At 37.0% G+C, this 27,585-nt stretch overlaps 1 protein-coding gene across 2 annotated transcripts; it reads right to left on the reverse strand.

Moving 5' to 3' along the window:
* Positions 1-207: 207 nt before the first annotated feature.
* On the reverse strand, positions 208-24,166 carry sh3yl1 (SH3 and SYLF domain containing 1). 2 transcript variants are annotated; one of them, XM_044344397.1, is made up of 10 exons: positions 23,853-24,166; positions 10,033-10,143; positions 8,359-8,472; positions 7,182-7,246; positions 6,442-6,554; positions 4,894-5,022; positions 4,662-4,806; positions 4,261-4,342; positions 4,080-4,145; positions 208-1,853 (listed from the first exon to the last, which is right to left on the reverse strand). In XM_044344397.1, exons 3-10 carry the CDS (start codon positions 8,411-8,413, stop codon positions 1,648-1,650), a joined length of 861 nt encoding a protein of 286 aa, XP_044200332.1. In that variant the 5' UTR covers positions 8,414-8,472; positions 10,033-10,143; positions 23,853-24,166; the 3' UTR covers positions 208-1,647. The 2 variants fall into 2 exon arrangements, with proteins under 2 accessions (XP_044200332.1, XP_044200331.1); XM_044344396.1 differs by lacking the exon at positions 23,853-24,166 and adding an exon at positions 14,492-14,814.
* Between the last annotated feature and the right edge of the window lie 3,419 nt (positions 24,167-27,585).

The following is a 27,585-nucleotide window of genomic DNA, read 5'->3' on the forward strand; positions in this document are numbered from 1 at the left end:
GATGCTTTGTGGACATTTTACAGATTATTTTAAGTTTATCACACACAAGTGACACATCTGAGGACAGTTTATGACGTCTGACTCTCTCATCTTTACATATTACAAATATTTCAGATCTTTGCATATATTGTAATGATATATATATATATATATTTTAAATCTAATGAAACATTTCTAAATGTAAATGGACAAAAATGTGCAGCAAAGTCTGTATAAATTAGATTTATTTATGATTCTCATACAGTATCTGATATGTAAAAACAATCCAAAAACAGCAAATAATTATTTAAAATCAAACCAAACTGACAGAATATCATCATCATCATCATCATCATCATTATTATATATAAACTATAAACACAGATAAATCTTAAGTGTCCATAAATACATAACACCATCCTCATCCCTGTTTACTGCTGAGGAGACATTTTAAAGACAGTAACAGATCCCAGAACTGAAGCTTTAAATACTGTTTTATATGAACGCACAGTGAAGAGCTCCCTCCAAAAGCAACTAAATCTTTGCCTGAAAGTTTAATTTGCTTATAGTTTTTTTATTATATTTATTCTAAAATTCAAGTTAATTCTAACTTTCTTCCAGTCCTTTTAACATCAAGCCTTCATTTTGTTTACAAAGTGTTTATTTTCAACTTAATTATAATTTAGTCTAGTAAAAAAAAGTCTATATTCTGTTGTACATTTGCTTCACTTTTTAAACGTTTTAAGGAAATTGATGTTTGTTTATTATAATTTGGGTGAAATATTCTAGTTATACCCCTTTCACCGTCACCACCACAATAACCTGTGAACATAAACAACAAACACATGTCACCCAGTTGAACAAAGTGCTAAGATTTCCGACGCTCCATAGGTCCCTGAACACAACTCTAAACTATTTTAACTTTCAAGTGATTTCTGGAGCCAAAAAGTGACATTTAGTAACATTTTAGTTTCTTCATCTTTTCAATTTAAATGTTGAATTGTGATATATTTTAAGGCACCGAACACCATCTGTTGGCAGTTTGATCGCAAAAACTGTGTGAAAAAATTTTTTTTTTATCCGGTTAATAAACGTTTTATTGGAGCTTAACTGAAGCCTTTTAAAAAGGGACACAGCAATGTGTACGAAACTATTTTAAAATATATATTTTCAACTTCACATTAATTATAATTTCCAAATTCTCAACTAAATTGTGTTGTTATGTTGAGATAAAATCTTTTTGCATTTGTTTCTAATCATTTCACGATCATGAAAGAACAAAATATGCAAACATTTAATGTAACTGGTCTGTAATTTTTAAATTATTTCCAAGAAATTTCCTAGGATGAATGATTTTTTGGTGCTAATAATTGGAAATAGTGTACAATTGGTGCATTTTAAATTAATTAATTAACTTCTAAATTTAAAGTAGTAAGTCTTTTCATCAGTGTACAGCAGGTCAGCTAAACATTCAAAATGTGAAGTTTGTCCACAGACAACATTGTTTTTCCTTAAATTTTCTAAAATTCGTGCCAAATTACAGATATTTTTTGAGGAAATTTTATAGAAAATGATTAAGAAATTACAGACCCCTAAAATAAAGCACTATCTAAACGCTCCCTTGACCCCTCCTGGCGCCTGTAGAAACTGACCACCAGGGGGCGACAGTCAGTATGTGACGAAGTTAGCGGGGAAGATCCCAACTCGCCCGTCGTCCAGTTGGCCCTCCCACCAGTCGTACTGGGATTCGGTCTTGGTGATGACGGTGATGCGGTCCCCGGGAGCGAAGCTCAGGTCTCCCGGCTGCTGACCTGTGAATGGATGGGTCGCCGTGACGACTAGCTGCCCACTGGCCCCACCCATCGATGGTCCACCTAGAGGGAAAAACAAAAACAAAGAAAAATGTAAACATGTTGGAGACTTTTATTAAATTAAACTTTAGGATCAGTTTAGATTTAGTTCAAATGTATGTTTATTTTCAATCATGTTATTCAATAAAATTAATAGTAACTAGTCATTACAGTAAGATAAAAAGAGACATTAAACTAAATCTAAAGACGATTTAGAAGACTTAATTTTACGTATATTTGTATTTTCATTGTTTTCTGCCATTTAACTCAACATTTTCATGGCTTGCTTGATTTTTATGTTTTGTAAAACTTACAATCAATTTAACTTTAAGGGCTATAATATATATATATATCATGAGAGAGATAAAGCAGAAACTTTGAAAATATTTCAGAATATTGTAGAGTAATTCAACACGAATAAACAAAACAAAAAAAAAAGTTGAATGTGAATTAAGCAAAACACATTTTAAATAAATGACTCCAGGTAGTTTTGTTTTTAAATGACCTGCGATTCTTGTAATCTTTGCTCCTTTGCAGTTTGAAAGCACTAATACTGTAATGTAATTGTAATATATTATATTTTTTAAACCAAATATTTCACAGCTTCAGTTGTCTCATAGTCAGTCAGTCAGTTTCTGGAAGTGAAGATTGAAAAACAAAGTAAAAGTTTTTCCTTTCGCAGCGTAAAAAAAAACACCACAAAAACATAAAAATATAATAACGAAGACAATAAAAACACAGCAAGACAACTGAAGACATTTAGAAGTGACGATACTCTGCACGCAATTCAGAATAAAATATTTATGTTAAAAGGAAGAAAAACAGCAACTAGAAGAATAAAGATAAGAAAAATAAAGTGCTGATGTGCGTGAGGCAGTTTATAATGTTGCATCTTGTTTTCAGAAACCAGTAAAATACAGTTTGTTGATTATTCAGCTTGTATCTGGTTTATATCACTATAAACTGAAAACATTTGACATTTGAAGACGTCAGCCTGAACTCTGAGAAGTAACTTTGTGACATTTTATAGACCAAAAGATTAATAGATGATGGAAATAACAGTTAGTTAGAGCTTCAGGATCCTCAGAGGATAAATTCTACTGATGTTGTCAGGACTTTTGCACATTTAATATTATAATATCCTTCCTTTTAATCCAGTATGCTTATAGTTCTAACTATGATACTTTCATGTAGTGACCACTAGAGGAAGCTGCAGCCTTAAAACTGACACTCAAAATGCTGCAAGTGTGTGTTAAAGAGTGAAAATGAAAACAGTTAATGTTCAGCTCACACACACACACACACACACACACACACACACACACACACACACACACACACGGGATATCAGTGGGTCGGTGTGTGTTGATATTGGCTGCTTCATCAAGGTTACAAGTTAATAACAAACCAGAGTACAGACACACATTAACTTCCATTTTCTAACAAGGTGTGTGTGTGTGTGTGTGTGTGTGTGTGTGTGTGTGTGTGTGTGTGTGTTGCGGTGAGCTACTACAGCAAAGAAAACACGGATTATCTGTCAAAGGAGGAAGTCAAGAAGAAAAAAAAGGGGGGAGAGAAAGACGTAAAAAAGGAAAGACTTGAAGAGGTTGAAGAAAGGAGGAGGTGGAAGTGAAGACGAGGAAGACGAGGAAGAAGAGGAGACGATGTCATTAAAAGAGCAGCAGTCAAAACTCAAACGATGGAAAACATGATGGAAATATGATATTTCTGTTTGCGTCATGTATTGATTTGATTCTCCTCATCGCTCCACGCAGATCTGATGTCTTCAGCTCTTCAGTGACGTTTAAGTCACATGATTCATGTACGTCATCATGGACTCACTCTGTTTACATTTGTTTTTCAAAGCGAATAAACGCGAATAAAAACAGGTGGATGGAAACAAACCTAGAGAAGGAAATGAAGAGGTAAAGAGGAAGATGAGCAGGTAAAGAGATGAAGAGGGAGGTAAACAAGTAAAGGAAGAGCTGTGAAGCACCAAAGAAGAAGGTAAAGTAAGAAATAAGCAAAGAAGGAAGAAAGGAAGTAGAGAAAGGAGGAGGTAAAGACCATAAAACAGTAAAGGGAGATAAAGAAGAAAAAAGTAAAGCAAAGGAAATAAGGAAGGACAAGAGGAAGTAAACAATGAGAGGGAGGTAAAGAAGGGAGGAAAGTGGTGGAGGAGATGTTAAGATGGAAGAAAAGGAGGAAGAACATCTGCTGCGTGAAGATGAATAAAAGGTAAAAGCTCACCTGAGGTTGCAGATTTATAGATGGAGATGCTTGGGTAGAGAGCGTTTTTACTTCCTGTACTTCCACCTGCACACACACACACACACACACACACAGATCCTTACACACTGTTTACATCATATATTAAACAGGAAAAACTCAGAATAAACCACGTTTTCCTTAAATTTTACTGGAACTTTACCAGTGTTGGTTGGTAGCTGCTGGAAGCTGGTCGCTGCCTTCTGCTGAGGAGGAGCTGGAGGTCTGGATGGAGGAAGAGACGACTGAAAAGAGACAGAGAAAGAGAAATAAGAGAACATTTTAGTAATAAACAGAAAATAAATGATTGCAGGAAGATGAGAGACATTTCTGGGAAAGTTGGAAGCTGAAAATGCCTAAAAAAAAAGCATCAAACAAAACTGTAGTTCTTCAAAAAACTTAAAAGATATCAAAAAGCTGAATGAAAATGACTTTCCATGTCGGCCGTTTGGTTTAAAATTTGAAGTCTGGAGCTCAAACTTTGCTTGAGCAGTTCTGTCAATCATGTGTTAGTTTATAGATAATGATTTAATTTAAAAGTTGTAGACAGTTTGTGTCATTTACCTTTGCAGGCATGTTCTTGCTGGTCCAGTCGGCAGTGTAGGCCTCAGCGTAGGCGTCCAGGATGTGGTAGAGGTCGTAGCACTCTGACGGTGGCTCCACATCACCATTCAAAATGGAAGATGCTCGGATGTCCTGGGAGTAGAACCTGCAACCAACGCAAAAACTCACCATTTATTTGTGTTCAAACACTGATTCAGAAGAGACAAAAAGTTTAAGTTTAGATTGTACATACTTGCGGTTCGTGTCTTTGCGCTCGATCAGGTAGGATCCCTCCAGAGAAATACCAGCAAACAAACCTCTGGACCTGCAGTAAGTGAAGACCGCCGCTGTGCTGCGCAGAGCAACATCAGCCTCCACATTCCTGAAAGACAGAAACAATCATTATCACTGTGGCGTTCCACAGGGCGCAATCCTAGATCCTCTATTATTCTCTGTTTCTAAAGCTGAGGCTTGTTTCAGGGCTTTTTCCATCTCTGTTTCTCAGGCAAATGTGTTTCTACTCATGAACTGGCTGCTAAAAATGAAACATTTAGTCATTAAAAAAGGCGAGAGAAGGTCGATATTTTTGTGGTGTTCTACAGATTTTTGAAGTTAATGTTTCAGGACTCATTTAGTCACCCTTTCTGAAAAGCTGAAATGTGATACAGTAATTTTATTTCTGTGTTCCAAGTTAATTTTGTGTATCTAAGCATTTTGAAAGAGCAAGGTCATAATCTCTGTGGTGTTCCACAAGGCACACACCTTCTTTGTTTTTAAAGCTGAAGTTAGTTTCAGGGCGTATCCCATCATCGTTTCTGTAAAGCTGAAACATGGTACTGGTGTTTTTTGTCTATATTAAAAGAGATAAAGCGTATTTAATCATGTACTGCCAGGAAAAAAGTAGCTATTCCAGTATTTTATCTCTGGTGTTCCACAAGGCATAATCCTAGGTCCTCAGTTGTTCTTCATTTTTATATCTGAAGCTTATTTCAGTTTGTGTTTCTTATTTTGTTGCTGTTTCTGAAAAAGCTGAAACATAATTCTTGGATTTTCTGTCTCCACTCAAAGATTACTGTGCATCCAATAAAATACTGGCTGGTAAGAAGTGATTATGTCAGTATTTTGAAGAGGAGAGAAGGTTATTATTTCTGTTACTGGGGTTCCAAAGGGGCAAAATTGTTTGGACTTCTGTTGTTCTCTTTTTTTTAAATTTTGAAGCTTATTTCACTGCTGTTTCTGAAAAGCTGACACATGACATTGGTATTTTATGTCTGAATATTTCAAGATCCATTACTGTACCTGCTGGTAAATACTGAACATCCTGTCATTTGGAGACAAACTCACGTTAAACTCCAGAACAGTTCATGTCAGTTCACTTTATTTTCTTTCTGTCTGCAGCTCAGTTCTTCAATAGGAACAGTCAGACAACCATTCTGATGTCAGCTTTTACCTGTAACTCAAATACCTGGTCCCGCCCACCAACACCTGCCAACACACACACACGCTCGCCAAAACCTGTTGAACTGCACTGAAACAACACTGACCTCCTTATTCTAAAATTAACACCACACATAAATCACAGCCTCTACAGTAAAGCTGATGTAACAGCTGTAGAGATTTAACAGTATTAGTTTGTGTTTCTGCTTCAGGCTTCAAAACAAAAACACATCAGCTGTCATTAAATATCTCGTAAATCCTGAGGCAGAATAAAACATTAATGCCAAAGCTGTAATTTACATCAAAAGCCCAGATTGGAGGCAATTAAGAGACAGACAGTAAGAGTGAGAGTGCAGGTGCTCACCTGCCCAAAGGTCCCACGGCGACCGTGCAGTTCCCGCCCAGCGTCAGGTTCCCGCCTTTTGTGAATGCCTCGATGGCCCGCCGCTGGTTCAGGATGATCACCAGGTCTGACACCTGAAGGGGTTTCAAAAATGTACTTTTATTTATTTATTTCAGATGTGTGTGTTTGCCAGGTGGTACACTGGTGCATTCAAGGGCAATCTGACATCTGACTTTTGACAGCCGCCTAACAGATCACTGAACTGATGAATTCTCATTTTTCTGTCCTAAATTCATATATACTTAAAAAAGGAACAAAAACTTAGCCAATGAGGTACAAAACAAATCATTTCAATAATTTTCTTGAATCAAGTTTTCTTTGTATTGCAGCTGTGTGCTTTATTCTGTCTGGTCTCGAGTACATTCCCAGAAAAATCCCAAAATGAGGAAAACTTGTTTCAGTTCATTTTTCATTGCCTAGAATTAATCTGGGTCTTGAAAAGAAGATGATTTTCTGATGTTATGAGTGACATAAATCATTGTGAACGTGTTTGAAAGCTAAAACAGCCTGTTTCAGACAGAGGCTGAACTGAGGGGCTGAATAAAAAGACCATTACAAGATAAATAAGAAGTTTTTAACTGGAAAACATGCAAAGATATTCCAGTAGAGCCCCAGAATATAAATATAGACCATGAAATGTGCAGAATATGTCCTCTTTAAAAAAAAATCTTATACATTTCGTTCATTTATTGTTCACTCACCTCCACCCCGATCTCAAAGCCTCCTCCCAGACCGGCGATGCCGATGGCGGAAGGCGCCGACCAACCTGAAAACACACAAACACAGTAAAAGCAAATGTGTTGATTATTCTTTGGAGAGATTCCTCTTATCAAGTTTGACAGATTTCCTCCTTTGCTGTTTCTATATTTAATTACAAAATTACAATTTTGATTATATTTATATATCATAAGTCTTGAATTTTTAGGTCTTTTTATCAGCTTTTAGTTTCTTTCCTCTCCTGTACAAGCATAGATAAGTATATGAAGGTAAAAGTGTTTAAGCATTTAATCATATTTTTTTTAAAAATGTGTAAACAAATAAATACAAAGAGCAGACAAATGAACACACATGCATCTACTCGACCAGACATTCTTCACAAACATCTCAGAAGCAAAGGTCCGTTTCTCTTCCTGCATGTTGGTTTTTATTGTTATTTGTGTGATTTTTAACCTTTGCAAAGAAAAGCTCAAACACATGACATCCTGTCTGCATCATGTAGTAACTGTATAAGTTTTATACTGTGGAGATATGAAAGAAAGAAAGAAATAAGAGTAGAAAATGTTCTAGCAACAAAGTAGAACAGTTTGTCCTGATGTTTCTTGTGTGTTTTTTGTTGAGGAAGCATCTCTTATATAATAAATGTAATAAATATTCACATCCTTTACTTCATCCTTCCCTCTCTGCTTCTTCTTCTTTTTTATCTGCGTCCTCCTTTTTCTTCTCACCAATAAAAGTTTTTAAAATGAAACAGTTGGATGTTGCTAAATTTGGCTCTCAATAAAAAAATCAAGAATTCATTTCTGTGGTTTTTCTTGGCGCTGGCGTTTCCAGATTCAGCTGAACTAAAAAGCAGAAAAAGAGAAGCAGGCGATAGAATCCTCCGTGTGATCCTCCGACATCCGTCGCCCGAGTGCTACACTCGCCACCGCCGGACGTGTAATTATCACCAGTAACCACATCAGATGACTGCTCCCAACGCTGCAGGGAGGTTTGTCTGTTTGTCACCACAGCAACGAAAAATGTGCCAAAAAACAAGAAATCACCGGAGGGGGAGGCGGGGGGGGGGGCACACTGAAACGCGACAAGATGACCTCTGACCTTCCCGTGTGAAGAGTTTTAATAAAACGTTAGAGACGTTGCATTTTTGCGATGTCTTACGTCTGTCGGACAGCCTGGCGATGACGATGCCGCTGCCTCCTCTCGCTGTGATCATGAAACCGGCCTTGATGACGGAAATGATGGCCAGACCCTCCGCCTTCGCTATCACATGAGCTGCAACAAACACACATTTCACATAATAAAACACATTAAAATACACACTTAATACGTTAAAAACTTCCTTCTTCCTTCCATCTCCGTCCTCGCAAAAACGCTGCCATCATTTTACAATTTTAGAGACGACTGAATACAGCAACAGTTAGTCAAATATCTGCTGGTTGCAGCTTCTCAGATGTGACGATTTGAAGCTTTTCTGTGTCATGCACGACTGTAAACTGAATATCTTTGAATGTTTGACTGCCGAAACTCTAAACTCTAAGAAATAATAACTTGCATTTTTCACTGTTAACTGACATTTTATGGACAAAACAATGAATCAATAATGAAAACAATCATTAGTTGCAACTCTTTGTGAAACTAATCTATTTTATGTTGAATTTGTGGTTTGAATTTGGCTCTTTTATATTTACAGAAGGTCATTTTACATTTTGCAATTTCAAAAACTTCATCAACAACAAATTCAGATAGAAAAAGTTGCTTATCAGTAACCCAGGTATTAAACTTTGAATTTTGGTGTCTGAATTAAATCCAAATGTTGTAAACTTTATTAAAAGTTGAATCTTTTATTTAAATTTGAAGAAAATTGAGCCAAAATTAAGGATGTAAGTGCATATCTAATGAATCCGACTGTATTTTACATCTTATGTGGAAGTCAAAGATCTTTAGTGTCACAGTTTAGAGCTGCTGTTTTTCCTCTGGAGTTTCAGGTTTGCAGATTAAAAAAATATTAAAAATATTCAGGAGGAAAACACTGTTTGATCTGTGATTTGGGTGAAGTGAAAAGTCTTTTTTGACAGAATATATTATGATGATTTAAAAAAAGTTAATTTTCCATGAAATGTCTCCACAAAACCCTGAAAAATCTTCTGCTGATCAAAAACTGGAATGTATGTTTAATTTTGATGTGTTTAAGTTTTCTAACTTTGTCTCAAAAAGCCTGGAACATAAGAAATGTTTACTCTGGTTTCTGCAGAACTACACAGCAAATGTTTTCCAATGTGTCTTGGACTTTTGGAAATGTAAACGCTGCAGTCGGGTCCTGGCTTGAATTTGTGGTTGTATAAATGACACAATAATAATTACATTACAAAAACGACTGGATGAATCTGAGCAGACAGAATATGTTGTTTTCATTACTGGACACTTGAATTTTGTATCTGAATGTTTGGATCCTAAAAACATACTTAAAATTTGAGATCTTAATATTTCTGTAAATGATTGTTTTCCTGTTGAACTTGTTACTTCTTTTCTCTCTTTGAGTGTGGAACAGGAAATATAGTCACACCTACAGCTGGTAATGTTCAATATTTTAACTAAAAATTGAATAAAATGAAATTAGTATGAAAAGCTGTCAGGTATCAAAAGTTGGCATTTGTTTGCTTTGTCACATTTTTAGGTTTTTTACTCTTTCTAAATCAATAATTGTTTTCTTTATTTAACAATAATGTAACAAGAGGTTTGTTGTATTTTGTTCAATTATAAAAAAAATTAGTTAAAACATGTTTTCATTCCTCAGGTATCAATAAAATGTTGTGGTTGAGTCGTGAAACCTACGGGGGATGAGTTTGTCGGGTCCGTTCCTGTTGGAGATTTCGGTGAAGTCTCTCAGGATTTTGGCGGCTTTCTTGGCCTCCGACTTCAGATTGGACGGGATGGGGTTACTCACTGCGGACACACAAACGATGAGAATGACAGTTTGGCCACACATACAGTAAAAAAAAACAACTTTTTGTCAACTTCACACCACCACGTCCTTGTTAACGCCATCTTATCTGATCTACATCTGTGCCAACAGAAGTTGAGCAAACTTTATAGAAAGTAACGATTGTGAGACTTTTATTGGTAAAACAAACGGATCAGTCTGACTGGGAGCTTCTTGTTCAGGTTTATCCTGGGATCTGAAGACCTGTCACACTGACCCATCATGCAGAAGACTACCATATACTTTAAATTTATTATTTTAATTAGAAATTTAAGTCTTGATTTGATCCAAAAAAAACTTTATTCAGGTGATTCAGGCTGCAAAAGCGATGATATGATTTAAATCAGTATTATTCTAAAATTAAATGAGACCACACTCTTCATATGTGCAAAATAAAAACTTAAATAGTTAATTGTTAGTTTTAATTGCAGTTTACAGCTCAATATGGTTATATTAATTATAGTAGTTGAAGTCATAAAGTTGATTAATCTGCAATTAGTCATGCCAAATATTTCCTGGTTGCAGCTTCACTCATGTCACAATATGAAGATTTTCTTCGTCATACATGATAGTGAACTTGATATCGATGAGTTTTTGATGGATCATTGGACCAAACAAGATATCTGAAGATGTCACCTTTGATTTTGGGAAATTATAGTAATTTCTTACTATTTTCTGACATTTTATAGACATAATAATTATTCCATTGATCAAATAATTGTTTTGTACATAAAATCAGGATATTGCGGAAAGATTTTCAGAGTTAATGCTTCTTTAGGAAAATCAAGGAGCATCTTGGTTTGATTGACAGGTGTCTCATCTTGTAACACTCGAGCTCAAACCTCTTTTGTAACAAACATTATTTGATACATTTCTAAAGTTTTGTAACATGCATGATCTCTGGCGTGTCTGCTGTAGCTGGAGGGCGAGGTGGAGCTGTGTTGGTGCAGCTGAAGGAGAGCTTTGTTAGCGTGTTGTAGCTCAGCTGAGGATGGGATGTTCCAGTGTGTCGTTGTGTCATGTGTTAGGAATGTGCTGGCTGCAGCAGGCGGCATGTTGGCAGACTGGTCTGAGTCTGCTGTCACAGTTTGGGACTCTGACAGCAGATACAGGAAGCTGGCACTACAGGTCAGGATCGATAGTTTCAACCTAGAACAATTATTTTCACCAAGGAGGTTCTGCTTTTAGTCTCCCCTTTTTATATGTTGATGTATCTCTCAAAAACTTAGAAGATTAAGTCATGACCTAAGAACAAACCTTTAGCTTTTGGTATAAATCCAGGATTTTTAAAAAGGCAAAACAGCTCATTACAACTAGAAACATGATGACAACACTAAAAGGAATTTTGACAGGTCAAGAAACACAAGCAACCAGACGATCAGACAGACCATAGAACCACAGACAATCTGACTAGAACCTACTCGTAGACAAACAGAACCTAAAATACCTCTAGAATCTCTGCAAATATGACAAAAAGCTTTAGGACCTCCTCATAGATGAGTCTGTGGTCCTCATAGACTTTTAGAACGACTGCTAGAACCTCCTCATAGATGACAAAAAGCTTTAACACCTCCTCATAGATGACAAAAAGCTTTAGGACCTCCTCATAGATGACTCTGATCTCCTCATAGACTTTTAGAGTGACTGATAGAACGTCCTCATAGATGGTAAGATGCTCTTTTAGCGGTCTTTGAGGAGGTTCTAGTAGTTGTTTAGGTTCTGGTCAGCTGCTCATTTAGGTGTCTGTAGTGGTCTTTGATCTGGTTCTAGTCCCTGAGGAGGTTCTAGTCCTCTAGAAGGTTCTGTGGTCTGTAGAGGTCTTTGAAGAGGTTCAATTGTTTGTTTGTTTTTTTAGGTACTTGTCATCTATGTGGGTTAAGTGAAGAGGATCTAGTGGGTTTTGAGGATGTTCTAGCCATCTCTGAGGAGGTTCTAATTGTCACCATAGAGGTTCTATTGATCTTTTAGATTCTATTAATCTATGAAGACTTACTTTGGTCTTTGAGGAGGTTCTAGTGTCAAGGAAGCTCTGGTTATTTTCAAGGAGATTGTATTGGTCTTTGAGAAGCTTCTAGTGTTTTCTTATGATCTAGTCATCACTGAGGAGTTTTAAATGATTTGAGGAGGTTCTATTCATCTTTTAGCCTGTAGCTGTATAGACTCTAGTCAGCTGATCATTGAGGAATTTGTAGTTGAAGAAGTTTCTAATAGCTGAGGAGGTTCTAGTTCTCCAGGAGGAGGTTCTATTGGCCTTTTCAGTTCTAGTTGTATGTTCAAGTGTTTGTTGAGGAGATTCTACTGCAAATTCTAGTGGTATTTTAGTTTCTAATTCATGTTTATAGTGGTCTGTAGTGGTCTTTGAGAGTGTTCTGGTTGTCTATGAGGAGGTTCTAGTGTCAACAGATGCGGTGTAGTAAAAATATCGCCTTCTGAAATGTCAATACCATCAAAACAGCAGTTAAATATAGCAACTGATTAAAGGCCTTTGTGTGTATTATGTGTAGGGATAATGAAAGATCAGTTCTCAGTATTTCTGTTCTGTAAACACAATGGGGTGGAAGCTTTAATATTCAGACTGGTAGAGGTGGAGTCATTAAAGACCAAAACACACATTGTTTGTTTGACGCAGTGTTGTGACTCAGTCATTAAGTAGCTCATTGAAAGGTGATACAGATCTGAAAATAAATGTGAATGAAGGAAGAGTTTGATTGACGGGTTCATAAAGTAATTAAAACCATTTAATTAGATTTCATTCATTCAAATTACAACATAAATTACATCAGCAGCCCCCACTTACTGAATGAATTATAGTGTGTGACGTCATCACTGTCACCATGACGATGCTTCATAATTTTACCTCAAGCCAATTACCTGCTAAATGACTAATTAACCAGTCACCATCTCCGAGACCAAACTCAGTCACAGCAGAGCTAATTAACACTTAATGGGAGCTCATTAACATTAACGAGCTGTCAGAGATTCATCACAGCAGTGTTGCCGTGCAGACGGCCATGTGCAATCCATCGTATAATAGATCAATATTTTGTCCTCATTTACATAAACGTAGAAGTAAAAGTACTAGAAACCCCCTGATGAGATCTGAACCTCCTCCTAAAACCTCCTCAGCTACCAGAACCAGATCAAAGACCACTACAAACTCCTCAATGATAGGATACAAGATGACAGCTTACACTGAAATTCATTTTGTAGGCAGTTCAGTTTAAGGAGGTCAACACACAGATGTACAAAACACATCAAAGAGTCAAAACAATCACACATATAACATCATATCCTCTGGATTCAGACCTCAACAACCACTGAAACCTCCTCAATGATGACCTGATCCTAAGAGACCACTAGTAAAGACCAATAGAACCTCCTTAAAGAACTAAAGAAAATCCTCATTTTGAATAGAATCTAAAAGATCACTAAAACCCCCTCAGAAACGACAAGAACCTCCCCAAATTCTACTTAAAACTCCTCATTGGTTAGTTCCTTATAGAATCTCCTTGAGGATGACTAGAACCTCCTCAAAGACATATAACACCTAAAAGATAACTAGAACCTTGTCAGAGATTACTTGAACCTTCTCACAGACAACTAAAAACTCCTCATCGATTACTAGACGCTGAAAGACCACTAGAACCTCCTAAAAGATGACAAGAACCTTCTCAACGACGACTAAAAATTCCTCATTGATAATTAGATCTTAAAAGACCACTAGAACCTCCTTAAAGAGCAATATAAACTCCTCATACAAAAATAACACCTGAAAGACGACTAAAACCCACTCAAAGACCATTAGAGCCTAATTGAAGATGACTAGAACCTTCTCAAAGACCAAAAGAAACTCCTCATAGACAAATAACACCTAAAAGACGCCTAGAACCTCTCTAAAGACAGCTAAAAACTCCTCATTGATGACTAGAGCCTAAGAGAGCCCCCCCCAAAAAACAACTTGAACAATATGACAACAAACTAAAACAGCACCAGAACATTTGTCCAGTTTTTCCTTCAGTAGTTGTTCCCTTTTCTGTAAAAATATGTTCTCATTTTCTGTTGTGTGGTGCACTGTTAAACAACATGAGACTGAAATATGCAGCAGCTGTTTAAACTGAGCCTCAGTGAGTGATTTCTACAGTTAACAGACTAGAAACATGTTCTGTTAGAACCTGTAGATCCTGCGAAACTGGAACAGAGTCAGAAAAACAGAAACAGAAATAAAAGAGAATCACAGAACAGAGTAAAAAGATAAATGCAGCAGAGATCTTCAATTGTTTCAAATCAATCCTTCAGTTCTTATAAACTTACTTTTCTGTCTTTTCCTTCTTTTCCTCTGCTCTGGATGTTTACCTGCGGACAGGTGAGCTGCGCGCGGCTCTCTCTTCTCCTCACTTCACTTCCGCCTCACCTGATCTCTCCCACGTTGCTAAAAAGGTTGAAATGATAATAATAATAATAAATCGAGCCCACCTGGACGGTGAAAGCAGGTGGGCGGAGCTAAATGTAGATGATTATCAGCGACCTCAAACACAAACAGGTGAGAAGAAATGAATTAACGGTTTGAGTGTTGCTAAGGAGACAGGCGCCGCGCGGACAGCCCAGAGCTGCTGTTTGGTATCAACTGGGCGCGTTCCCGTGTGGGATTGTAGCTCGACTGGGCGCGTTCATGAGAGGAGCTCTTTGTATTCCCTGAGTTCAGTCTCGCAGGCTGACCTCGCGCTCAGTCTTCCAGGCATCTGATTGATGGAGCTTTCTTTCTTATTTCTTTCTTTCTTTTTTTATTTTAATAAAACTTTGCATATTACAATGCATATTAAAAATGAAATGCATATTGAAATTGTTAACTTTAACTATTATAATTTACTTATATTTATTTTGTTTTGTTTTAAAGTTTCAACTATATTTTTTATATTTTTCTGTAAAACACACAACTTCTGTTGTTTTTAAATGTGCTCTGTAGATAAATAACGTGCACAAGAGACACGATAATCACACCCAAATCTATCCCAACCCAACAACAACAGTATTATCTCTGGCAGTTTAGTAATTAATTATAACAATAATAATAAGATAATAAGGTAGCAGGGGAAAGTAATAATAGCAGTAATTATAACAATGATAACAATACAAATGAAAGTAGGTTAAAAATAAAAAGAAGGAGGAATCAAATTGATTAACAGAAGAGAGAGTAAATTCTGATTGGTGGGGATGCCTGGGAGTCTGAGCTCAGGGAAAAATATTTAAAAAAAAATACTTATCAGCTAGAGATATAACCATAACTATTATATAATATTTGCTGAGTATACACTGTTCAATGATGTTAATATACTCATTAAACAGTGTATATGCAGCAAATAGTACATTATAGTTGTATCTCTGGTCTCTATTTTATTTTTATTGATTCTACTTATTTTTATATTTGATTTAGTTTATTTAGTTATTGTATCTGATTTAATTGTATTTGTTTCTTTTACCTGTTTCACTGTTTTTGTATTTTGATGTCAAGCGGCTGCTGTAACACTTTAATTTCCCTTTGGGATTAATAAAGTACTCGTACACATCAAAAACATTTTTCCCAAAGAAAGTTTCTGACATTGTAGGTCATTTTTATCACGCTGATGTTTGTCCAAGTGCTCATTTTTCTGATAAGTTTGTTTTTAAGTGGTTACTTGACGATATAAAAAGGGGGCGTGGCGTCATGATTGACGTCAGGCCAACTCTACTGCTCAGACTCTGGCTTTAAATCACGCCACACAAGCAAGATGGCCGCTCCTGGAAAGGAGATATTTTGGCTTCACTTTCACATAGCGGCAGGAAGTGGAGACGCATCGTCCATCTTTATATACAGTCAGTGATCGCGCCCTGTTCTTATGGAATAACCTCCCTGCTGACGTCAGACTTAACCTACAATTAGTTGCCTTTAATTGAGTCCTTCATGACCTTGTACTGCACGGCGAGTCGGTTTCTGTCTCCAAGCACTGTCCTGCCAATGAGTTAATTGATCATTGCGACTGTTGCATCCCTCTAATCTTTGTTCCCTAAACACATGAGCATCTAAGCTGTGAACTTCTGTCTCTTCTCTCCCTGTTCTCTCCTCCGGTCCTCTCTTGTCTCTCAGGCATCTCTTGCTGGACCAGCACCCATCCTGGACCCGCCCTTCTTTCCTGAGGTTTTGGATCTGGTTCTCCATCCTGCAGGAGTTCAGCCTCACCTCATGTCTCTCTCTGAATGATGCTTCTCTCTCTCCTGTGTCAATAATCTCCTCTGTTTATGTGATGGTGTACTGTGAGTCTCCCCTGTGTGCAGGTGTACTCTGTCCTCCTGTCAGGTCTCCATGGTGATGGAAGTCACATGGCTCAGGTCCTATTCTGCTCTAGTGGTGCCTGGAAGCTGCTCTCCATCCTCTTCATCTCCATCTTCATACATATTATAAATCCATTATAATGTTGTTATCATAATCAATGCTGTATTCTGTAATTTGAGTTCTATTCTGTAAAAACATCTATCACACGTCTGTCCGTCCTGGGAGAGGATCCCTCCTCTGTTGCTCTTCCTGAGCTTTTTAGAGTTTTTCCTTATTTGAATCAAGGGTCTGAGGACAGAGGAGCCCCCCCCATAGTATGAACTATGAAATAGTTCATACTTTCATTCTGTCACTACAAAGTCCTTATTATTGACTCATTTATGATTACTGAATATTATTGGAGTGATTTTCTGTAGGGTCACGATGCTCTTTAACCGGTAAATCTTTGATTTAAATTGGAGAGTTCACACAAACATCAGTTGTCTTTTTGCAAAATATCTGTAATTTCTGAAATGACCAATAATAAAATAAAGAATTTAAATAATCTCTTTTAATGTTTGAATAAGAATGAAAAAGATGAATAAATGTAGACTGTATAGTAGTTGTTCCCTTATGAAAAAAACCTGTGAATATTGATGTTCAGACAAATTTCTGAAACCTACACCAGCCTATTATGTATAAGTGAAAATGTTATTTCACATCTTTACTCATGATGTGATACCTTTCACATCTGAAATATCAGAAAATCACATTTGTATGTATGTTTTTTTTGTATTTTCTCTTTTCAGCATCTTGTATGTCATGTATGAATCAGGTTTGGGTGTATTTTTGGACGTGGATGTGCTCAGACGGCAGGTCTCAGATCAGTTCAGGAGCTAAACCTTCCTCTCTAACCGCACATGGAGATGCTGAGATGTTGAAAACCTTCCCATGTTTGGCCAGAATCAGGACCGCTGACATTTTCTCACAGTTAACGTGATAATGTCACGTCTTATTATTAATCCGCCTGCAGGGAAATAAGCAGCTCTCCTCAGGGAGGTCAGAGGTCAGGAGCTGGGAGAGTCGAGGGAACGAGTTTCTTTAATAACTGTAGAGCAGCCACATCAAACAGAGTTATTTATTTGTTTCTTCACACAGACTTTAAAATGAAACGGTTGAAACACTATATGAGTAATTAGAGTAATAGCTGCAAGCACAAATTCATCAACTGAGCTTTAGAGCAGAGAGAAAACATCATTTAAAGGTTTCGGCTCTTTCTCAAATTACATCAAGTACCACGATTTAAAGCCGATAAAGTTCAGTAATGTGAGGTTTAAATGGTGCAGAGTACAGTTAATGTGCAGGTCACGGTGGTGACATAAGAGTCGTGGGATCTAAACCAAGCAAGAGTCGAGACAAAATGTCAAACACGCAAAATGAGAGACGAATTTAAAAACACTTTCAGGGACACTAAAGACATTTCAAAGATTTTTGGAAAATGTGTCTAAAATGATGCAAAAGACATGTAGAATATTTGCATTTTATGGAGTGATGCAGCCATAAAAATATAGGGTCTTTGTATTTTTTCTAAGTCTGTTTATCATACGGTAACATGACGGAGGCCGTAATCCCAAGAAAAACATATACCCTATAGATCGAAAATTCAGTCGCCAAAAATGACCTATAGTTACGTTTGAGTGACAGATGCCATCTAGTGGCCGTAGTCATTATGACCCAGAGAAGTGACGCGGTTCAGATGACGTCCATATAAGGTGACTTCCTTATTAGGAGGAGGTGGGTTGGATGCTAAATAGTGTGTTAGATGGTAAAAAGTGGCAAAAAGTGGACTTAGCTGCAGGAGGCCGCTGTTCACTTCCCGTTTCCAACCATGAGTCGAGGCATTTTTTTAAAAATCATAACAAAGTGTTTACTGTTGCCATGACAAAGGAGGTGGCCTAACTTCAAGGACGTAGATTGTGTAGTTTTGCATAGGTTTTTGTGCAGCACAGCATTGTCACGTCATAAAACATTATTTTTTAACAGTGATTTGTGAAAAGCGGCAGATTACGCTCCAGTGGGTCATTCTGGAGTTCAGGTACAAACTATGTGGTCGTTTAATTTGGAGGACCTGTTGGAGTTTCACTGTTGAGCTGTAGTAGACAGACAGTAAAAAAAAGAGGGTATTTTATACTAAAACAGCTGCAACTTTGGAAGATATCCACTTGATTTGACTCATTTTCATGGCTGAAGCTTCATATTAGCTTCAGATAAACCTCTGAATATTCTTTTGCTGAAAACAAGGACTGTGGATTCTGTCGTCCATCTCTTACATTGAAAGCACATTAGAAAGGGATCTTTTAATGGTCAGTATGAACAGGAGGAATGATTACAGCAAGAAAAACCTGCTACATGGATCATTTGGGCTCCTGACTTGAAGAAACCTGAACCTATCCTTTAAGCTGGTTCAACTTGATTCCTTAAAAATATGAGTTAACTGAATAATTATCTCAAAGTGGTTTCATGAATTATGAGTCAACTTTTCTAGAGATTAGTCCAGTAAACATACAGTATCAAGGTGAATAAACAACTTACTGTTCTGTCACACTGACAAACCTTGATTGAAGATATTTTGCTCCTGAAACATGATGAAACCAAACCAAACTTCTCAAGTTTCCTGATTAAGCCTCTTCTCAGGACTGTTTGCTCTACCTTTGTAACTTATCTTTATTCTTATTACTAAATAAGACTAAAGACAAAAGGACTGAAGACACTGATAACAGTCTCATTAGTCTGTGAAAGCGCCGGTCCATCTGTCACAGCTGAAATGACATTAAACTAATGACGCCAGAAAGAGCAGCTATGAAAATCTGATTTGTTTCAGGAAGAACCAGTCTGGAATAAACGCCTCAGGAAATATCCGCTTACATCAGCGTTTATCATGTCTTTCCATGTCACAACTTTTACTAGCATTTCAAGTGTGTTCACTCCACAAGCGAGAAATTCGAAATGTGCATAAAATTGGACCAGAGGGGATTTAAAAATGTGAAGAGGAGTCAGAACTGAGTGAGCTGCTGGAGGATGAAGACTTTACGTCTTTACTGTTAGGCAGGAGTGATGTTCTCCAGGCTGAAGGAGGATCCTTCTGCTGTCAGTCTGGTATTTATGATTCTCTCTACACCAGGAGCAGGCTGGCTTTTATTAGCTTTAGCCTCCAAACCTGCTCTTATCTCATCTCATCTGCTGTGATCCTCCAACAGCTTCTATTCAACAGGTTCATAATGTTTACTGAATAGTTTCCTGCTGTTGTGCTGCTGAAAACCTCCAAACTATCAGCTGGTTGATCCCGAAATACACAACACAGAACTAGAGGCTATTGACGTAAAAGTTAGACACACATTTTTGAGTTCAGACAACAGAGCAAAACAAACAAATTAAGTTACAACTACTGATACAGGCTCTAACATCGAACTAAAATCTAAATCTTTATTATATAAGTGAGCTATTATTATGATATTGTTTTCTAATACTGTTAAATCCAGTGGTGAAAGTAACTAAGTACTAACTAGTACTCAAGTACTACTTAAGTACAGTTTTGAGGTACTTGTATGTGATGCTACTTTCTACATTTCAGAGGGAAATATTGTACTTTCTACTCCACTACATTTATTTGACAGCTTTAGTTACTTTTCAGATGAAGATTTGACACAATGGATAATATAACAAGCTTTTAAAATACAACACATTGTTAAAGATGAAACCAGTGGTTTCCAACCTTTTTGTCTTTTGACGTCTTACAAAAAGCAGTGTGTAGTCGGGGTCACATTTCACATGTCTATGAGTTGTTAACAGCTCCACCAAATAGTGATTTTTCCCTCTAAACTTCTCACATGCTTTCATTTCAATAAATGTTCAAATGATCCAATATTTCAGCAAAAATCAAAGATTAGAGAAAAAACTGAAAACAGATTTGTGTATCAGAACTTTGTTTTTTCTTCTTTCCTCTCCCATTAATCATCTCACCACCCCTCAGATTTATCTGCTGACCATTTGGAGGGGCCCGACCCCTAGGTTGGGAATCACTGGACTAAACTAGCTAACTGTATATAAAGTAGTGTAAACTAGCTCCACCTCCAGCAGCTACAACAGTAACATGCTGCTCTAACACTGATGTTTCACTATTAATAATCTAATGATGTCATATATAATAATATATCAGTCAGAGGGACCAAACCACTACTTTTACTGCAATACTTTAACTACATCAAGCTCATAATACTTATGTACTTTTACTGCAATACTTTAACTACATCAAGCTCATAATACTTATGTACTTTTACTGCAATACTTTAACTACATCAAGCTCATAATACTTATGTACTTTTACTGCAATACTTTAACTACATCAAGCTCATAATACTTATGTACTTTTACTGTAGGAGGATTTTTCATTTTTTTACTTGTAATGGAGTATTTTTACATTGCTGTATTGGTGCTTTTACTGCAGTTAATGATCTGAGTTCTTCTTCCACAGCTGGTTAAATGTTTGTTTATATCAGGCCTAAATCTTTACATGTCATCTACTGACAAACAAACTTTTTTTTGTACCTCAAATTCCATCAATGTGAAAAAACCCTTAAAAAGGCAGAAAAGAGAAGAACCACTGAGGATAAGAAGAAAAGATAAAAAGAAAGATGGAAAAGATGAAACAAAGAAAAGATCTATAAGGAAGCATAGAAAAAGGGAATTAAACAGAAGAAGAAAATGGAAGAAAACATGGAAAAAAAGACAATTATTTCTTCTTCTTCTCTTTCTGTTTTCTTCTTCCTCTCATGTCTTTATCTTTTTCTTCAATCGCTTCTCACATTTAATCCCTCCTCTCTCTCTCTTTAAATAGCCTGCTGGATAAACATTAGTCTCACTGCAGCCATTTGTCTTCTTAATGTGTTTCCACTGTGTGTGAGGCCACCATGTCTCCATAAACCAGTCCAGTCCGCCTCAAATCCTCCAGTTTGAGTCATTTTTCATGAATTTCACTCTGAATTCTCAATCAACAAGTCAACTTGTGCCTTATAGATGTCCAATCCTATGAGTTCTCCTTCCAACTCATCTCCACTGTCCTTAAATTCCCTTTCAGCTCATCCAGCGCTCTAGTCTGCTTATTCTACAAGTCATCTCATTGGTTTTTAATTTCCTTAGAAGAACCTTTAAGGTCCTCCAGTCACCTACAAGTTGTTCTTCCATTAATTATTGGACAGGAAGTAAAACATAAAGCTATTAAAGTGGTGAGCAAGGTTGCAAAGCAAATTTGCACATGTTTAGGCTCATTAGAGACCATCATGCTGCAAATAGTTTGATACAACAATCCAGCCTCTTATTAAAATTCTGGACAGGAAGCCAATAAGATCACACCACTGCCATTTTCTTAAGGAATTAAATATGTTTTGATCATTTTATTAAATTGACTAACCTTAAGCTCATCTATTAATGCTTAAATAACCAGCTCCTCAGATGTTCAGGCACCTGGTGGTTCCTCTCAGTATAACCCAGTCTCACATCAAATAACAGCTACGTTGGTCCACAGCGCAAAACATATTAGTTTCACAATAACGGCTCTAAGATTGTGAGATGCCAGTTTTTTTTTTTTTGGCCTATTCTTCTCTATTGGCCTGCAACCTGGTCTAGGTGCATCTGCTGGGAAGTGCCCTTTCATAAATCCTCATTTGGACAGGCAGCTTTTACTTTCCAGGGGATCAACATGTGGAACTCTTTATGGATCATGACTGGGAACATTTTAAACTCAAAGTGAAACAGTTTTTTAAAAAGGATCAGTCATGTAGTCATGAGTGATCTGCTGCTTGTTGTTTTATGAAACGTTTATGGGATGTTTGTTTGAATTGTTTGTGTTTTTTGCTGCTTTATATGTACTTGTTGTGTTCCATGTTATTCCATGTTATTTTTGTAGATGTATTGTTGAGTCTTGTATTCTACTGTTGAGTTCCATGGGAGTCAGTTCTCAAATCCTCTAGTCCCCCACTATTCCTCCTAAGAGATTTTATTCCCTAATGAATCCATTTCTATCCTTTAGTCAAGTCATCAAATTCCCTAGAAGTCCTCCTGGACTCCCAGTCCTGCCTCCAGTCCACTCTGAGTCCTCCACTCTACTGTACAGTCCATTCCTCCAGTAAACCTGAGTCATCAAGTTTCCTTTTCCTCTTTCTCTAGTCTCCCTACAAATTGACTTCCAGTCCTTAATATTATGAGTCCTTTTCTTAGTCCCTTGAGAGTTGTACTGTACTGTAGTAACTCTGAGACCTCCAAGTATTTTCAGTTTATGAGCTGTTATCCATGTACTCCTCCAGTCCTGTACAAGGTGTCCTCATAGTCCTTCATTCCTCTATGAGTTCCTTTCCGTGTCCTGAAGTACCCTATAAATCTTCCTCCCTGTCCGCCCAGTTCTGCAATCCTAAAAGTAATCCTCTGAATCATCCATTTCACTGGGAGCCCTTTGTAAGGACGTATAGTCTCCTTGAGCTCATCCAGTCCTACACTTCTTTATGAGTCCTTTTTTAAACTCTTCAAGTCAGAGTACACTACTTAAGTCTCCTTTGAGTACTCCCCCAAAGTCCTCCCAGTTCTCCAGTCCACTGTGAGTCATCTTCTAGCTCCCAAAGAGTCCTCTTAAAGTCCTGAAGTCCCTACAAAATGTCTTTTCTCGCCTCTGCGAATCGTCCTCAGAGTCCTCCAGTTCCCTAGAGGTTCCCTAGAAGTCCTTTAGTGCCCTAATAGTCAGGATTTACACAGTCCTTTAGAGCAGTGGTTCCCAACCTGGGGGTCGGGACCCTACAAGGGGTTGCTGAATTAATAAAAGGGGTCATGAGATGATAGGACAGGAGAGGATACAGAAAAAAAATATATTTTGTACACAATAAATTGTTGTTTTTCAAGCTTTCTTCTAATTTTTGCATTATTTATTGTGGATTTCTGTATTTTATCTCCTCAAGTCTTCTCTAGAACTGCAAGGTTAGTTGATTCATCGATTAATTTATCGGCAGAAGATTAATCAATAACTATTTTGATAATTGAATAACTGTTTTAGTAATTTTTGGGGGCAAAAATGAAAAAATAAGCTGGTTTCAGCCTCTCACATGTGATGACTTATTGCTTTTCTTTGTTGAACGTGATGATAAACTGAATATCTTTGGGGTTTGAAATGTTAATCAAACAAAACCAGACATATGAAGATGTAACTTTGGACTGTGGGGAACTTTAATGGATATTTTTCATTATTTTATGACATTTTAGGGACAAAACAATTAACCGATGAATCAAGACAATAATGCAACATGTAACGAGGGGTCCCAGGTAGTTTGGGAAGCACTGTTTCACCTCTACAAGCCCTTTTCACATCCAATAGTCTCCTATGAATCTTCCTCCAAGTCCTCCGTTGTCATACAAGTCCTCATTGAAGCTTTCTAGTTGTCCACAAGTGCTCTTATACCTTAGGAATCCTGTTTCAAGAACCACTCATCCATTCTTTAGTGATGAAACAATCAGTTTTCAGACAGGAACAGTCAGAAACATGGTGGTGACTGATGTTTTCCTATAATGATGGAGGTTGGCGAGTGCATCCTGCAGTTTTTCTGTTTACTTAAAGGGCTGAAAGGTGAGATGAGGACCTTTAACGTGGTCACCTGAGAGCACTCAGACAGCTAAGGAGCTGTTACCATGTGCTCCATATGTCGCAGTGACAGACTGTTAACGAACCTGTCTCAAACACCTGTCACTGCTCCAGTCTGGGTCATGCTGGCCACGCCTCCGAGTTGTCAATCAAACATCCTCGCCCAGGTATGTTAGACACGCGGTGTACCGGTGTATAAAGGCAATAAGTGCAAGAATGTGTTTATTTTAAGTACATGCAAACGACAGTAGCAGTTCAGACCTGGCAGTGGTTCAGGTGTAATTCATCACAGATTAGTCATTACCTGCCACAGCTGTTAGTCACCTCACGGCACTGCTCCTCCTACACTGCTTCTATTGTTTCTACTGTCATTTTATATAACTTTACTTTCAAGGACTTAATTTAAAACCAGTTTCCACAGAAAACACTTCATGTTCCAGCTATGTTAATTATAATTACTCAGTTACTCATCAGACGCTTCAGAACCAAAATAACCACAACAAATAAAGACATCAGGAGTATATGAACCCTAAAAGACAGATGTGTTTGGTTTGGTTGTAAGACTAACACATCTGTTAGCTAAATTAGTGTATTGTGATTAGCTGACATTAATTAACATTGTGGTCCTATTTTGATCTATATAGCGCAGCTAAATGTTAAATTTATAAGCTCATTTTAGAATTAAACACAAAGTGGAAAGTAACTACATACATTTACTCAAGTAGTGCCCAACTACAATGTGGAGGTACTTGTACACCACTTGGGTATTTCCATTTTCTGCTACTTTATACTTCCACTCCGCTACATTCTGCAAGTAAATAAATTATAATGTATTATTATTGGTTAAAGGACGGGTTCACAATTTTTCAAGTGTGTCTTAAACCAACAGTCAGGAGCCCAAATGACCGTTAAACATGTTTTTCTTGCTGTAATCATTCCTCCTGTTCATACTGACCATTAGAAGATCCCTTCATAATGACCTTACAATGGAAGTGACGGGGGACAAAATCCACAGTCCTCCTTCCGCGCAAAAAATGTATTTAAAAGTTTATCTGAAACTATTATGAAGCTTCAGCGTCCAAATGAGTCAAATCAAGTAGATATCTTTCAACGTTACAGTCTTTTTAGTGCTAAAGTCCCTCTTTTTGTTACTATACTTCCACCTGCAGCTCAACAGGGAAACACTGTCCGAGGAAACACAAAGAGGGAATTTGATGCTAAAAAGACTGTAAATGTGTCAGATATCCACTTGATATGACTAACTCAGACAGATGAAGCTGAATAGAAGCTTCACATCAACTTTTAAAGTCATTTTTGCACTAAACGAGGACTGTTTCTGTCCTCCAGCACTTACATTGAAAGCACATTTGAAGGAGATCTTTTAATAGCTAGTATGAACAGTTGTTCATATGGACACCTGGCTGCTGGTTTAAGACACACCTGGGAAGTCTTATCGCAATAATTATCCAATAATAATCTAATGAAATAATAAACATTATCTGGAATTTGGCCCCTGTGCATTGTGAGCACTTGTAGTTTTGGTACTTAAAACATATTCTTATGTTAATACTTTTATTAGGTACATTTTTGTATGCAGGACTTTCACTTATAACAGAATACTTCTACACTGCGGTGTTACTACTTTCCCTTTAGTAAAAGATCTGAGTACTTCTTCCAAATCTGGTATTTTATATGAAGCTATGTGACAAACAGGTTACTATGTGACACTAAAACACTAACATAAGGTAACATTAGCCAACTTGATAATTAATACATCAATTGATAATGGAAGAGAGAGGGAATCACACAATTTAATATGTTGAATTGCTGTTTCTGTAAATTGTTGTCTGTAAATTTTCATCAAAAATGAATCACTTTTATAATAATTTAAAATTGTTTGATTGAAACACATCAAAATTCTCCTCAATTTGTTTATAGGGTTTGTAAAATATGCAAAATATTGATTATATGGATTTGTGTGAATAAAGGGAACTTCCATCAAACTGTCTCAGATTACATAAAGGTTCAATTTGCCACTTTTATCACAATTAAACTGATAATGATTCTTTATTCCTGCAAATTTAAAAACAATTTTAAAACAAAGTTTAAAAATAGACATGAAGACAAGAAGAGAAAAGCTGATGAGGAGCTGATAAAATAAGAAACACGCTGAAAAGAAAATAGGTTAAAGGAAAAAAAAAATCTGCCCTCTCTGCAGTCATGTGGACTGTTGGAAGTCAGGATTTATTCCTCTGATATCATGTGAAAGCAGACTGGTTTGATTCCCAAACCTCTGCTGAACTCTGTCACACAGAAACACATTCATCACCAAGAGATCAGCTGTTTATGTCTGTGGAGATACGAGCCGCGAACAGTATTGACATTTTAATCTTTGAATCCTGGGATGGAGACGGAAAGTAAAAAGGATCAAAATAGCTATAGTTGGAATATTTCATCTCGAGATCACAAATGATCTCAGGATGCTGTGATATAGAAGAGAGGGAATGATAAGCTGTTATCACAAGATAACTCATTTGTTTTTTATAGATAGCGGACTTATGACAACCTATGATCTTATGAGGTAAAATAATGCAACCACAGCTGCTCTGGGCCTCCATAAATAACATGATGAAATGCTGTTTTCACAAATAAGTTGAAGTCTGTTGGTACATTTTATTCTTTCAACATGCTTTTCTGTTTGTATCGTAAGAAATATTCTATAGAGCTGCATAAATTTACAAATCATGTGTTATCTGTTATTTTAGCAGGCAGCTCTAAATACTACAATTCCCATGAGCCTCAGCTGCTGTTGCCAGGGAGAAGAAGCCATTCAGTAGTGAATTTGAAAATACCTTCTTTGTTGCAGCTGTAAACAAAATGTGGTGCCAAAGTTGCTGAATTCACTCAAAAGTGGCTCAGGAATTAAAATTACTGCTTGACCTTTGACCTCTGTAAAACCTTCGTAAAACTTGAGTGGCAATGCTGAAGTATGTTAAAGTGCCGCCGAAAGCCGCTAGCTGCTCCAACTGACTCCCATTCAAAAAGCCTCAACTTTTCTCCAGAAATAACGAGTCATTATGGTCTCAATCAATTAATTAATTGATTAATTAATTAATGTCTTCTTTCCTACACAAATTATCATCTCACAGTCCCTCAGATTCATCTTGTAACTCTTATAAAGTCCTGAAGCAGTGGTGGAAAGTAACATTAAGTACATTTACTCAAGTACTGCACTTAAGTACAGTTTGAGGTACTTGTACTTTACTTGAGTATTTCCATGTGATGCTACTTTATACTTCTACTCCACTACATTTCAGAGGGAAATATTGTACTTTCTACTCTACTACATTTATTTGAAAGCTTTAGTTACTTTCCCAATAATCTCCCATTGATCATCTCACGACCCCTCAGATTTATCTGCTGACCCTTTGGAGGGGCCCG

Source organism: Thunnus albacares, chromosome 24, assembly GCF_914725855.1.
Source record: "Thunnus albacares chromosome 24, fThuAlb1.1, whole genome shotgun sequence".
Classification (NCBI taxonomy): Eukaryota; Metazoa; Chordata; class Actinopteri; order Scombriformes; family Scombridae; genus Thunnus; species Thunnus albacares.

Coding starts and splice junctions, on each gene's coding strand:
- sh3yl1 (XM_044344396.1), bottom strand. Junction 5,023..6,441: donor GCCGTGGGACCTTTGGGCAG/GTGAGCACCTGC, acceptor TCTGTCTTTCAG/GAATGTGGAGGCTGATGTTG. Junction 4,146..4,260: donor GCAGCTACCAACCAACACTG/GTAAAGTTCCAG, acceptor GTGTGTGTGCAG/GTGGAAGTACAGGAAGTAAA.